General features: G+C 37.7%; 1 protein-coding gene across 3 annotated transcripts in view; it reads right to left on the reverse strand.

Moving 5' to 3' along the window:
• CRB1 (crumbs cell polarity complex component 1) overlaps positions 1-15,439 on the reverse strand; it is a 247,740-nt gene that overhangs the window by 113,930 nt on the left and 118,371 nt on the right. For all 3 annotated transcript variants that reach the window (XM_081221243.1, XM_081221241.1, XM_081221242.1), the window contains 3 exons: positions 11,691-11,886; positions 8,706-8,845; positions 3,348-3,530 (listed from right to left, as the gene is read on the reverse strand). In XM_081221243.1, the coding sequence (XP_081077369.1) occupies positions 3,348-3,530; positions 8,706-8,845; positions 11,691-11,886 (519 nt within the window). The remainder of the gene's footprint in view (positions 1-3,347; positions 3,531-8,705; positions 8,846-11,690; positions 11,887-15,439) is intronic.

Below are 15,439 nucleotides of genomic sequence, written 5' to 3' on the forward strand. Positions count from 1 at the left end.
ATACTATAAATAAATCAAGATGAAATCCTAAAAAAATGGTCAAGTAACCCACAGAAAGATAAGAAAAGAGAAACAAAGAAATCAAACAGAAAACAGAAAATAAAATGGCAGAGTTCACCCCTAATATATCAATAATTACTTCAAGGTAAATGGTCTAACTATATCAATTAAAAGGCAGAGGTTGACAGCATAATTTTGAAAAAGCATGGCCCAATAATATGCTTTTTAATATGCCATTTAGAAGAAACTCACTTCAAGTTCAATAAGTAAGTTGAAAGTGTAAGGATGGAAAAAGGCATACCACGCAAATGTTAATTTTTTTAAAAGGCAGGAGCGTGATTATTTATGTAGAAAATATGAAAGAATTGACAAAAAATCTCCTGGAACTAATAAATGATTATAGCAAGGTTGCAGAGTACAAGGTTAATATAATATACAAAAGTCAATTGCTTTTCTACATAACAGCAATGAACAAGTAGAATTTGAAATTAACAACACAACACCATTTACATTGGCACCCCCAAGTGAAATATGAAATGAAATACTTAGGTATAAATCTAACAAAATATGTATAAGATTGATATGAGTAAAACTACAAAGCCCTGGTGAAAGATATCAAAGAACTAAATAAATGGAGAGATATCCCACGTTCATGGATAGGAAGACTCAATATTGTCAAGATGTCAGTTTTTCCCAATGAGCTCTCAACCAAAATCCCAGCAAGTTGTTACATAGATATCAACAAACTGATCCTAAAGTTTATATGGAGAGGCAAAAGGCCCAGAATAGCCAACACAATATTGAACTAGAAGAACACAGTTGGAGGACTGACACTACCCAAGTTCAAGACTTCAAGACAGCAATCAAGACAGTGTGGTACAGGCAAAAGAACACACAAATAGATAAATAGAACAGGATAGAGAATCCAGAAACAGATTAATGTAAATATAGACAACTGATCATTGACAAAGGAGCAGAGGCAATTCAATGGAACAAAGACAGTCTTTTCAATAAATGGTGGTGGAACAATTGTATGGCCACAAGCAGAAAAATGAAACTAGAAACAGACCTTACTCCCTTCACAAAAATTAACACAAAATGTGTCACAGACCTAAATACAAAAAGAAAACTACAAAACACCTAGAAGAAAACATGGGAGAAAACCTGTTGTTAGGTAACCTTGGGTAAGTTGACTTTTTAGATACAACACTGAAGGCATGATCCATGAAAGGAATAACTGATAAACGTCACTAAAATTAAAAACTTCTGCTTTGCCAAAGAAAATGTCAAAAGAATGAGAAGACAAAGTGGATAACTGTTCATGAAGCCCATTTTCTTTTTATTTTAGGTACACCACAAAACTAGATTTCCCAGTCTCTGCTGCAGTTAAATGTGGTCCTAAAACTAAATTTGACCAATGGTATGTGAGTAGAAGACATAGTCACCTCTTTTAGGGCCATAAAAAACTTTCTAGATGCCACACTCCGTTGTCTTTCCTCCACCTGTTGCTTGTTGCAATAGAGCATGGTAAACTTGGAAACCACGTTTTGAAGATGGAAAAAAAAGAGAGGAACTTGTGACCCTGAATCACTATTTGAAGGACAATTGATTATGAGAACCCATTTTTGGAGTTCACACGAGTGGAAAATAAGCAATTTCATTAAGCCATACATGGGGCAGTCCAGGACTTCTTAACTCATATAGTCATTCTTGGCTGCTCCTCAGAAATTAAGGCCAACACACTTCCCTGGAACATCTCACTGCCTCTCCTGTGTGGATCTGCAGATTCTTTGGTCAACCATGTTCTTTTATCTGATAAGGCAACATTAGCAATGGCCTCTGACTTTGATAGAATCTCTTCTTTATAACCCTAAACCCAATAAAAAATTTTAGAACTCCCTTACCTTGTTCCAAGAGGGATTTAAAGTAGCTGACAAAAATACTTACACTATACCAGGACCAAACAATTCAGAAAAAATAAGAAAAATAAAAAGGCAAATGTAAGAAACAGAAACAGGAAATTTAAATAATCTCAGAGGTAGGGTAAATACAGAAATATATTCCAGAAAAACATATATGCTTGTAGAACCCACTTTTACCTATAAGATTTCTGGCATCTTACATTGTTGGGAAATGTGACGTACTGCAAGATTTATTTCATGCTTTTTTTCATTTATCAATATTTATTTGCACACATTTTACTATGGGAAAAAGCATGCACGCTAGAAGCTATTCAGGAAAAACAATACTTATACTGATGTTGACACTGGAGAGGCTTTTCCCCTGTGTATTTTTTTATTTTTTTTTTTGGTACTACGCGGGCCTCTCACTGCTGTGTCCTCTCCCGTTGCGGAGCACAGGCTCCAGACGCGCAGGCTCAGCGGTCATGGCTCACGGGCCCAGCCGCTCCGCAGCATGTGGGATCTTCCCGGACCGGGGTACGAACCCGTGTCCCCTGCATCGGCAGGCGGACTCTCAACAACTGCGCCACCAGGGAAGCCCTCCCCTGTGTATTTTTCATAGAGGGGACAGTGCATAAGGAAATCTTCTACAGCAACCTTACAGCAAACACTGCCATCAAATAAATAGACCCCCTCCCCTTTTTTTTCTTTTCTCAGAAATCCCCGATAGCAGCTGAAATATTTTCCTCAGATATCACTGGATCTATTGAGAAAAGAATAAGATAGAAATCTAGGTTGTAATTAGTTTTCTCAGTGGTATCCATGCAATTGTAGGTAAGCTGCTACTCATTACCAAATACGGGACTGTCTCCAAACTTCTGAAAAGTTTCAGAAATGGGAGCAGACACAAACACAACTGTTCATTGGAAAACATATGTGCACATTTCCTCTGCATTTTAGAGTAAGAATGCTGTAGAACAAGTTAGAGTCATTTAAATTTGATATAGGGAACAACTTTAGCTATAGAATAGTTGATTACTTGAGACTAGATAATTTTTCTGTGTAAATATAAGTATGTTAACTTATTTAAGCAAATTTGAATAACAAAATGTAACATCATTATAAAATTTAATGACATAAAAATTCCAACATTTTCTGTTTATAAGGTGAAGAATTTGAGTCAGCTTCTAATTCCCAGGATAATGTATACAAGTATTTCCCCTTTCGTACACCTCTTCTATCCCTATTTTTAACATTTTCCTCATGATCTGAGGAATTATGATATGCAAAATGAGGTATTTTTCAGGCCCACAAGGGGGACCCTTTGCACCACGGCAACAAAGGTTTTACGGCACAGATCTCACTGCTCATCCACAATTTGGTTGAATGCGTGATCTGCCATCAAACGCTAGAAAGTCAAGGCATCTCCCCAGCCCTGGGCCTCACCTGTGAGTCCAGGTGGACAGATGCAGATGTAACCTGAGGCTTCGGGGCGGCCGGACAGAGAGAGCAGCTGGGCAAGGTGCCCATGCCCTTCCCCTGAAGACAGCTCCACGCATTCCCCATCAGACTGGCAGGGGCTACTACTGCATTCATCGATGTCGGTCTCACACTGGGCCCCCGTGTACCCTGCAGGATAAACGTTCAGAGAAGCTGCTGAGTCAAAGCCCCTCAACCATAGAGTATGTGCCTGACCAGAGGCTGGCCACTGTGCTGGCACCAGTTAACAAGGTGCTGGGCCTCCCTCAAGGAGCTGGCAAGGGATCTGGTAAGGGAGGCTTCCACGAACATGAGTAATAGTAACAATGGAGTCACTCCTACAATATCGATCAATGCTTTTAATAAAGATTGGATGAACAAGGAACTTCAGGATAACCTTGATCTAACCTGGACATTTTAACTAGACTCCAATTCCTCAAATATTCCAATTGTTTGAATGTTAAGCAAGGAAAAAAAATGATATATTTTTTCCAGAGAATAGCTGTAAAATCAGCAGGATCTACATAACCAACCCTAAATTCTTCTCTTAAAACTCAAAGTAAAGGTAAATGATTGCTTCTTAACACTCAGTGAGACAATAAAATAGTGATTTGTATTTGAATGGATTTAGCTGGGTCATTTTGTTAGGGACGAGAATAAAAACAATAAAACATGAATGATTTAGTACTTTATAAAACATTTTAATGTTAAATATAAAAGAAAGTCCCTACCAGAACTATTCCTCTGGTTTTACATACATATGCCCTGTTAAAACTATATATGTATATATTTATTGTGTGTGTGTTAACATAACTGGAATTGTACTGCACGCATCCTTCTGCAACTTGCTTTTTGAACTCCCTTGCACGGTCTATCCATGTTAAATTTACAATCCAGAGTTGTAAAAGTTATAAGTCAAGTCATGGTATTTCTTTACTTTAAAACCATTCAATGGCTTCCCTTTTCACACAGAATAAAATTTAAAATTGTTAACCTGACCGGCCCCCTTTATTATCTGGCCCTAATCCCATGTCTGCATTCCTGTCCCTAGAATGTTTTCTACCCCAGGGCCTTTATAACATTGTTCCCTCTCCAGAAAACCCTTCTCCAAGACTGTGCTTGGATAACTCTGAGCTTTCAGGCTCCGTCTCTTATCCTCATGGTCAGATCTAAGTAAGATCCTTTTTTCTCTTATATACCCAATTCTTTCCTTTCATTGTCTTACAATGATTGCTATTATATACTTACTTTTATAGCTATCTTTTAAAATTTATTTACATATATAGCTTTCATTTGTTGATGTATTTGATAGCTGTCTCCCTCAACAGACTGTAAGCTTCACAAAAGCAGGGACTGTTTGTTTATTCTCCACTCCAGGACAGAGCAACACCTGCGTAGTAGGCCTTCAATCAATGTCCAAATGAGATTCAAATAGTTCTAATCAACAATTTAGATGATAATCCTAGCTTAGCAGATAAACTAGAGAATTGATGAACTCTTAATAAGCAGATAATGAGAATATGATGTGATCGCTTATTTTGTAATTTTAATAAAAACCTGAACGGGGCCCTATGTCAGATCGAAAGCACAACACAAATTCTGTTGCTCAACAATATAATGCTTTTGTCACATTTGACCCCTGGGGTCTTTGTCAGCAGTCTGAAGAAGAAACTTAGAGTCGAAAAGGAAACTAAAAGCACATGTCAGATCAAGGTCCCACAATCCTTGGTAGTGACCCTCGCCCAGAACCCTCAGTCTTTTATGCCTGAATGTCTGCTTTTTAAGTGCTTCTATTTCATACTTAAGGATCTACAAATATTCACTAAATAATGGTTGTCACAAAGCCATTATAAAAACTTGTGCTACAGTCGACTTACTAAAGAAAGTTCTGATTATTTTCAATTTTCTTCTCATTCTAAGTTTGAAGACTCATACACAGGCCAGGTTAGGAAGTAATTTAGAACCTTCATAAGTCCTTTCTGGCTCATGCATTGTCTTATTCTTATCCTGAACATTAGGAAGGTTCTGATTTATAGTTTTACCAGTCCTGTCCCCACCACTGGGGCCCTGTGGGGATGTGCTGTACCCTTTAACAATGTATATAATTAGATTCCTCCAATCAAGGCTACATTTAATAGATTTAACAAGTTTTCCTGTAAAACTCTGTACAAAGAAACAATATGATGCTGAGTCAAGACCCCAGGGTTCTTAAATTATGTGTTTTTAAAAAAAAAAAAAAACCCAATCTTTTCTGGGTAACAGGGAAACTTTCAAGATAGGCATTTAAAGTGACTAACCCTTCTTGTAATTAATTACTCTTGAAATGAGGACCCTGGGCAATTCCAGCAGTGGATCCTTGCCATCGTGCTCAGTGGCAGTGGTCTCGTGATCCAAAGGAATGGTCTCCTTTTCTTAGATATGGAGTAGCTTGTAGCATTAAATCTTCTCTTTCTATATAACTGTGAGAATTGGGTACAAAGACATTCTGAGTTTTCTCTTTAGGCAAAATCACCATCCATCCAGCGACCCAAGAAACTCAGAAGTAGAACTGTCCTAAATCGGTGTCCCTTTCTCAATCCCCACATCATTTCTGGTGTCCCTTTCTCAATCCCCACATCATTTCTACCTCCTAAAGTGCTCTCATGGCCATCCATCCCCTCATCTCCACCCTCACCACTATGGTCTTTGTTCTGGCCAGTTGGCTTATCTCTTATTTAAACTATTGCAGAACTCTCACCAGATTTCCTGCCTTTAGCCTTATTTCTCTCAATCACCTTCCACTAAAGTGCCAGAGAGCTCTTTTTAAATTAACAGGTCAGATTATGTCACTTCTCTGCCCTGTAGTTTGCAGGGCACACAAACAGCATTGTGATCCGGCTTCAGTCACATCTGGCTCCCCAGCCCCATCTCTCTACCCTCAGCCCTGCGTAGTCCAGCATTTTAAAAAATCACTCAAAGTTCCACAATTGGACATGCTCTTTTCCATGTGTGTCTGCTGCCCTTACTTCTTTCCCTCTTCTTTCTCTTCCTCTCTTCTATCCTTAAATAAGTGATGAGCTGCTACGTACTGGCCATAGGGTCTAGAATGGCCAACCTTCTAATCTTAGTATCTAGTTGACATTTATCGAGTGCTCCCTATGGTCTAGACTGAGCTGGGAGCTCCTTCTATATTGCTGGAATTATCTCCACAACAACACTATGAGGTAGATATTATTATCATCATCTCTGCTTTATCTATCGATGAGGACACTGAGGCTCAGAGTGGTAACATGGCCAAAGTCACATGGCTAGTGGTTACATTTCTGGGATATGCTTAGTGATCTTTCAAGTTTTCTAAAATGGTGCCTCCTTGGTCAAGCCATCCCTGAACTTCTTCTCTCCTTAATCCCTTTTACAGAATTTATTAGAGCTTCTTATTGTACCCAAAATTGTACTGTACACATTTTTTTCAAACTGTATCCCAGATAGAATTTAAGCTCCTTGGAAGGAGGAGCCATGTCTTTTTGATTGCCAGATTCCTCATATGAGGAATCATGGCACTGAAATCCATGTGGCTTGACTGTATGGAACACATGCTGGTCTTTTTTTTTAATAGATCATTATTAGAGTATAACTGCTTCACAATACCATGTTAGTTTCTGTGCCCTAAAGCCTTTGCATTGGAGCCAGGCAGTTAAGAGGAGCTGCCTAAAAAAAGACCAGGACTGGCTTTGCTGTGTAACATACTGGTCTTTTTTAAGGCAGCTCCTCTTAACTGCCTGGCTCCATTACAAAGCCTTTAGGGCACAGAAACCATCTCTCATACACAATTTCCACCTCCTGGTGTAGAGCTTGGTGTGTAGTAATACATAGTTGCCTTTTCTTTCAGTACCTAATATGTGCCAGGCTCTATTTTTATAATTTTACCCCTCACAACAACACTACAAGTAGTTTTTTTGTTTATCCTTCATTTGCAGATGAGAAATTTAAGAATTAAGAGGTTAAGAATTAAGAGGTAACTCACCCTAGTTTACTTGGCTAACAAATGGTGGACTTGTCCTGCTCCCAAGCTGTCTGCTCCATGCCCTGCTTAGGGACTGAGGTCCTGCCCAGAGTGCTGATTGAGTGTTGAGTGTCGGTTGATGACAAGAATGTGGAATAACATGTTTTGGAAAAAATTCAGTATTACAGGGGGCCTGTTGATTCAAGTGTTACATACTGTTTCCTACTGACCAGAGCCAATGACCAAAGGATAAAAATATACCCTATTCGTTGTCTGGAAGTGGGGAGACACATGAGATACATAGATTTCTGAGCCACAGAAGAATTCCAAACTTCCTTTTATACTTTTATGTTTGTTTTGTTTTTACCTACAAAATGTGTTCAACCAAAGCGTGTTACACGTGCCTCAGGCAATGAGATGTCTTTCCATCAGAAGCTGCTACTGACGGGACTGACCCTGGTCTCCATGCCTCCTCCCCAGCCACAGGGTCATCCTTTCCTCAGACAGTAACGTGAGTGGGCAGGAGGGGGTAGATGACCAGCAAGCTTGCAACAGCTAGGTTTTAAATAATCATGAATTTATCAGTGTTTTCCAATGGATCAAGAAAGAAGAGAGATGAAATGCTCTTTCATTTCTAGCAATAAAATCCCAGTAAGAATTAGGTTAAAATACGTCAAGCAGGTTCATTGCCAAAATTAACATCAATATTTATGGGTGGCCTGTTGATTCAAGTATCACATAATGTTTCCTACTGATTCTGGTATCACCTCTACACTCAAGTCTAATTACCCTTTAAGTGTAATTTTTAGTTATGGTTTATGTGTGTGTAACTTGTATTCTCTTTTACATTAAAAAGGGCTAGGAGAATACACCCATTTCTGGATTATCATTCTACACCCTTTATGGGGACCATTATGATCACACTGACTGACTCCATGAATTATAATACAAGCACTTAGGATTTTAATAGTGTTTCATGGGTTTTAATGTATTCTAGCATCAAGGAAAACATCTTGGAGGAAAAGGAAGCATCTTCCAGTGAATTTTACTCCACGAAGACCATGCTGAAATCAACCCTTCCATTGACTTTTTTTCCCTCTGTGTTTCTTCCAGAAGATTCTGATGATTGGGCAGCTTGGTAACCTACTTCAGACAATGTATAGTGTAGCAGTAGATATGTTTGAGCACTGAAGAATACAATTAAATTAAACAATGATAACTAGAAGAAAGAGTTGGTTTTAAACCTTTAGCAACAAGAATTTTTAGTTTCTATTTGCTATAAGCAATTTGTTTCTATTCTAAGCAAAAAAAAAAAAAAAGGTGGAAGATATTTTGTCACTTACCAGGCCAGCAGTGACAAGTGTAATTGTCAGCACTGTCCTCACATGTAGCATTATTGTGACAGGGTTTTGACCAACATGGAGGCATCAAGGTCTCACAATGTGTCCCTGTGAATCCACTACCCACGCAGTTACAGCTGTACCTGGAGAGTAAAATGAAATTGTCACATCAACTCTTGGTCATATTAAGATCAAATATTGTTATCCTGTCTCTTCACTTGTCTGTCAACCCCAGACCCATGGCATGGTTTTAATACTTATCAAAAACCTTGAGGAATCATCTCTATAAGCCTGAAAGCATTATGCGCTTCCATATAAATAGCTTTTATCTTTAAAATTTTACAGTACAGTTTTCAATCAAAATTATTTAGAAACCATGATTGTATACTTCAATTTCCTCACCCGTAAATTGAAGGTAATCGTACCTTTGTGACAGAGTTGTTGGCGTAATTAAATGTGCATATAAAGAATGGACATGGCATGCCAAAGAGCAGAAAATACTGAATAAAACTACTGAATAGTACCAAATAAAGTTGTTAATATTGTGAAGAAGTAGAAACTGATTTATATCATCAAGGCATTTTTTTTAATATAGAGAGCCCAGAAAAGAGGTCCCTTATGAAAAATGAAACAATAAATTATGAAAAAAAAACAGGAAAAATTCTCATTATATAAATTTTGACTTATGTTTTCTTATTTTCAGAGTACAAGAATATTTTAGTCTTGCTGTTTGTAATCATTCACTGATTAAGTGGGATTATCTGACAGACCTAAAATACAAATCTGTTGGGGAGAGTTGTTCACTTTATCAAGAATAGGCTTTCAGTTTAGACAGTCTCTCCTCGAGGATCTAGTATCACAAAAACATGGGCTTACACACTCAGCTTAGATAAAATGAGTGTCTGGGGGGAGGGATACCTAGTATTGTATAAAGAGTAACAGTCCTGTTCACCACGGCTGTGTGTCTATTTACCACCAACACAGATATTAAGATTTTACTAAGAAACTTAAATATTAGCAAATATAAGTGACTATAATTTTTATACATAATTTTGCTAGCTAGAAATCCTCCATTCACTATTCCATTTACTTAATTAAAAATACCTACTACAAACCTACTATGTGTAAGACATTGGAGACAAGAGTCCTGTGGTCACGGCTGGCTAGTGGACCTAAATTCACGGAATCAGTCTCCATTTGAATCTTCCTTTGTCTGCAAGAACCTTTCATGGGGTATAGTTTCTGACTTTCCCACACTCCTCATAGCAAATGTGTTAATTTTTTGCTGTGGGAAAATAAAGTCAGGTTGTAATTGCTGACCTTGCAATGATTTCAAAATTTAGGTCATAAGAGAGATGTGGATACAATAGAAAAATTATTCATGGCACGCATTCAGGTGAAGAGAGGAAAGCTGGCAGGTTCAGCCTTGCTCTGTTTGCATTTCCATAGGCATTAAAAGCGTTGTGTGCCTTCTGTTCTGATGCTTTCTGGAAACAGTGAAGCATGGCTGGGAGAGCATCCTCCTTTTGTCTGGAGCGCTTGTGTGGAAACTGCCTTTCTGGTCTATCTGTTGCCCAGACCTGTCTCCAGGCCTGAAGATTCAAGCCACTGGAGAATCATTTGGGTGTAACTGAAAGTCACAGGTAAGACGTGGAGAATGGTTATAGTTTACAAAAAAAATGTTCTACCACTTTGCTCTATTTAAAATCACATTATTTTCCTGGGTATATATGAAGCACACGTGCCTTTTATTGCTGCCCTTTTGAGTCTGATTCACTTTAAAATTCAGATTTGGGATATATTATATCTTATTTATTAAATAAAGGAAAGTTCAATTCTAGGCCTCCTTTTTCAAAGAATTAACTGTGTGAATTTGTGGGGGGATGGGGGGTCACCTAACTTCCCTGAACTTTAGACTCCTTATTGTAAAGGGGGAGCTTTAGTGCCCATCTTGCCTTCCACTGAGCCGCTGAAGGATCTGTCAAGGCAATATTAAATGCTAATGCTGTTAAAACTTAAGTGTTTAATAACTCGATGCTTGTGGTTTAAATAAGTATTAGAAAGTTCTTTCAAAAATATGTATATGAATTCAACTACCATTACCCAAATTTATTATATGCATCATATTAAGGTGTAATTTAGGGCCTCCCTGGTGGCGCAGTGGTTGAGAGTCCGCCTGCCGGTGCAGGGGATACGGGTTCGTGCCCCGGTCTGGGAGGATCCCATATGCCGCGGAGCGGCTGGGCCCGTGAGCCATGGCCGCTGGGCCTGCGCGTCCGGAGCCTGTGCTCTGCAACGGGAGAGGCCACAAGAATGAGAGGCCCGCATACCGCAAAAAGAAAAAAAAAAAAAAAAAAAAAAAAAAAAAAGGTGTAATTTATTGTTTTATTTTTGTTTTTGTTTTTACTGAAAAGCCAATGATAGACTCTAATTTGGAACAGAATTACATGGCTACTTCTCATCGTTCTGCTGTCTTCAAAGTATTCACCCAATTCTCCAAACACCTAGAAATTCAAGATATAATTAATTTAACATCAACACCCTTTCCAACACTGTTTATATAAAATTCCTAAAGGATTTATTTTTCACCACTTGATTTATATGCTCGTTATTTTATAAATACAATCTTATATTCACATATAGAATAATCTCTAGCTTTGTTTTTGCATCTACAAAAGATACGGAAGGTAGATTCCATTTGTTTCATGGATCTGGAAGGCTGGCGCTTTTCTGTAACAGAACCAGTTCAAAACTATTACAAGAATGACTTGGAAAATGCTCCCTCTTGAGACAGATGACATCCAAAGGTTGCATTATTTTAATAAAATGTGAATGTTGCAGCTTTTTTATATTTAAAGTATAAAAAGCAATCTGCACATTTTAAGCCAGAGATGTGAGATCTCCAAATTCACCAGAATGACTGGTGCAATAGCTTCTGGTCAGTGAGTTCACTCCAAGCCAATGACCCAAATGTAGGAGAAAATGTACCTGTTGGCTCCATCCACGCACAGCCCTCCATGGAGACATGGCCCACTGGCACACTCATCAGTGCTGAGCTCACAGCCAGCACCCAGGAAGCCGGGGGCACAGTCACAGAAATGGGCCTCCACAGCATCCTGACAGGTTGCACCACTGAGGCAGGGCTGGGACCGACATTCATCAACTTCCAATTCACAGTTTACACCTTTTAAAAAAGTCGGCACAGAAAAGAAAGGCAAGGTTTTAGCAAAGCGTTAATATTTTCGCTCTTTGGCAATGCTTTATTTAGCAAGGCTCTTGTGAAACGTGACGTTGCCCCAAATAATTTTCCTCCTTAATTGTAGTTGATATTAACTTTCTGGCATGCTCGTGGGACGTTCACAAAGCAGAGCAGATGTCACTTACAAAGAACTATTGCATACAACAGCTCGTGGCTTTTTGGTCCGAGGACACAAATCGTTCTTAGGACAAAGTAATTGTTTACTGTACTTTTGTTGGAAGCCTGAAGGGGATCGGCCAATGTCTTCAGATTATTTTTAATAGGCGTCATATTGAACAGTGGGTAAAAGCTCAGACTCCAAAGCCAAACGGCCTGAGCTGGGATCTTGGCACAGCCTCTTTTAGCTGTGTGACCTTGGGAAAGTTCCTTAACCTTTCCTTACCTCAGTTTCTTCACCTGAAAAATGGGACCAATAGTTGTAATTACCCCATAGGATAATGATTACAATTACAGTGTGTTCTAAAATGTTTATGATAGTACCTGGTGTATACTAAGTGTTTGCTAGAGAAAAAAAAAGTACTTGTTCTTTCCACAAAATTTATTGTACAAATATGATGTGCAATTCTTTCCTTAAGTGTCCCTTTTGCACAGAAATATTGACATTTTCTATAGTGTTGTAAAATGCTGCTTTTAAATAGAAAATCAATTTGTGACTTAAACTTGTTGTAATTAGTGGTATTATTAGAAGCTACTTCATTTTAAGGTAACATTACATTTTTTAAAAATCTGTATTTACTCCCTTGCCCAAATAGTAGGTGAAGATTATTTTCTAAGCAAACCAAGTTTAAGATTTACAAAAATGGTCACACTGAGATAGCAAACTACTGAATCTACTACTGAATCTGCCAAAACAGTATCTGATACACAATCAAATTTTCACATAGGTTTTAAAAGACACAAAAGGGGGGCTACCTATATTTGCCAATCTTTATTCCTGTGCCTATGACCCAGGGTAATAAATTATGTATTAAAATGATATTGAGGAGTTTTCAAATAACTCAGAGGTTTTTAGTAGTTTGATTGATACTGTGCCCTCTTTCCTGATAGAAAATACAATAGGATATTCTAACACCACCTGCCATTTACAACTGTGACTAGATTCTACAAATGCGGAAGTGAAAAGAGACGCCAGCATATTAAATTTGATTGTTTTCTGAGAGGAAAAATAACTTAAATTTTATATCACTAAAGATGGAAAGTTGTGGAATAGTATTTGTTGCAGGTAAATGGCCTGCCATTTGAGGCTATTTCTCACCCGGTCTGTGAATGAGATTTTCCGTGTCTGTTTTCATTGGTATCAGTAAGGTCAAGAGAAAGAGCACTGAACTGTCTGGTGGAGATCCGTGTTCTCATTCTGTCTCTGAAACAGCTTTTCAGCAATGTTTTCGTATCTTATTTTCTGCTATGTAAAATAATACAATAACAGATACCTCTTTTTAAAATACTTTCTAAGAATATATGAAAGATAAAAATGATACATTATTTTTTTTAAGTTTTATATAATTATTTTTTTAAACACATGTAGCAACTGAAACTATAATGTGTTAGCACTCCGTTAAAATGACACTGTTCTATCAGGAGTAAGACAGAACTCTGCTCACCCCGAAATGATCCATCCTTGTGGGCTCCTGTGGTGCTCTCTGTGCAGACGGCAACTGGCACTTATTACACAGCTACCATGTGCACATGCAGGGTGAGGTCATGTCACGTGTGTTCTTTTATTCCATCCCAACACATTTAAGGTACACTGACTTGCCTATGTCCCATAGTTAGTAAGTGACAGTGTCTCTGCCATTCCTGTCTCCTCCTGGTCAACCCACCTCTCCATAATACCTTCAGATTATGTCCTTTGGTATTTCAGTCATCTGTATTTGTTGAAAACTATTAACATATAAAGCCAAACCAGTGGTTTAAAACTTGTTAACACTTTCCTAAATTTTATTTCATAATTCAAATAAAGTTCATATATTCATCTGTTATACACCCAGATTATTTCCTAATGCTTAAGAAATACATTATAAACCATTATTTTAAATACTGCAGCTCCATTTATAACAATGTCGTTCAAATGCTTTAGCTTTAAAGTGATTCTGATGCATGTATAAGAATGTGTTTCAATAACTTAAATACAATTTCAGTTCAAACAACTATTTACTTTGGATTTATTTGATTTGTTTGTATTACTCTTAATATTACTTAACAATGTGATTCTTACTGCAGCTTTTCACTGCTACTGATATGGAAAAAAAAGTGATTTGGTCTACGTCTGCATGATGCCAAAATGGCTGGGTGAAAAGTGATAAGTACAGTTAGTCATCCAGATGTTTTTGTATTTCCAGGTGCTTGGCTTCATAGGTAAAACATCTGGAAAACTAACTATGATTTTCAGTTTTCATTTGGATGTTTACTGTTACATGCATGCAGCCATTAAGTATAGACAGTTAATTGACCTTCAAAAACATACCTACACAGTGTGGTCCAGTCTATCTGGAAACATTCTTTTTATGACTAGTGTTACTATGTATGGCTCCATGTCATTATAACTCTAGGTAGCAATAGAAAATGAATGCAGTTACACTGAGCAGCACTTCTGTGGCTAATTGTCTAATGGATGGAAAATTTATAACTGTTAAAGTCTTTCCCAAAGTTCATCCAGGAACCCAACCGATCCGTTGGAATTGGTTTATAATTCTGTATGAAACAAAAGAAAATAGAAAGAGTTGGGGGGGAAGAAAACACAAATAAGGGGAACTCTGCACCAAAAGAAAAATGTACAGGGCAGGAAAAAAAAATCCTCTGATTGTATTAGCTTTGGCGACTCACTATGACTAATGCTGTGCTAATATGCACAGTGGCATCTCTACATCAATACAGGTGACTAAGATATGAGATCATGAATTCCTGGTGGTCAGGGATAGTTCCACTCTGAACTATGCAATTTTCATTAGCTGTCAAAATAAGTTCAGAAATTCCCTCACACCTAAATATTTTTAAAGATATCAATTTCAAAGAGGGATTGGAATTACACACATTTTCCTTAAGTATTAAGTAGAAAGGTAAAACCAGGCCAGTATAACTGATGAACATAGATGTAAAAATCCTCAACAAAATACTAGCAAACAGAATCCAACAACACATTAAAAGGATCATACATCATGATCAAGTGGGATTTTTCCCAGAGATGCAAGGATTCTTCAATATATGCAAGTCAATCAATAGGATACACCATATTAAGAAATTGAAGAATAAAAACCAAATGATCATCTCAGTAGATGCAGAAAAAGCTTTTGACAAAGTTCAACACCCATTTATGATTAAAACTCTCCAGAAATTGGGCATAGAGAGAAACTTCCCCAACATAATTAAGACGTATATGACAAACCCACAGCAAACATCATTCTCAATGGTGAAAAAGTGAAAGCATTTCCTCTAAGATCAGGAACAAGACAATGATGTCCACTCTCGCCACTATTATTCA

This window comes from Mesoplodon bidens (assembly GCF_964165515.1).
Source record: "Mesoplodon bidens genome assembly, chromosome: 2".
NCBI lineage: Eukaryota > Metazoa > Chordata > Mammalia > Artiodactyla > Ziphiidae > Mesoplodon > Mesoplodon bidens.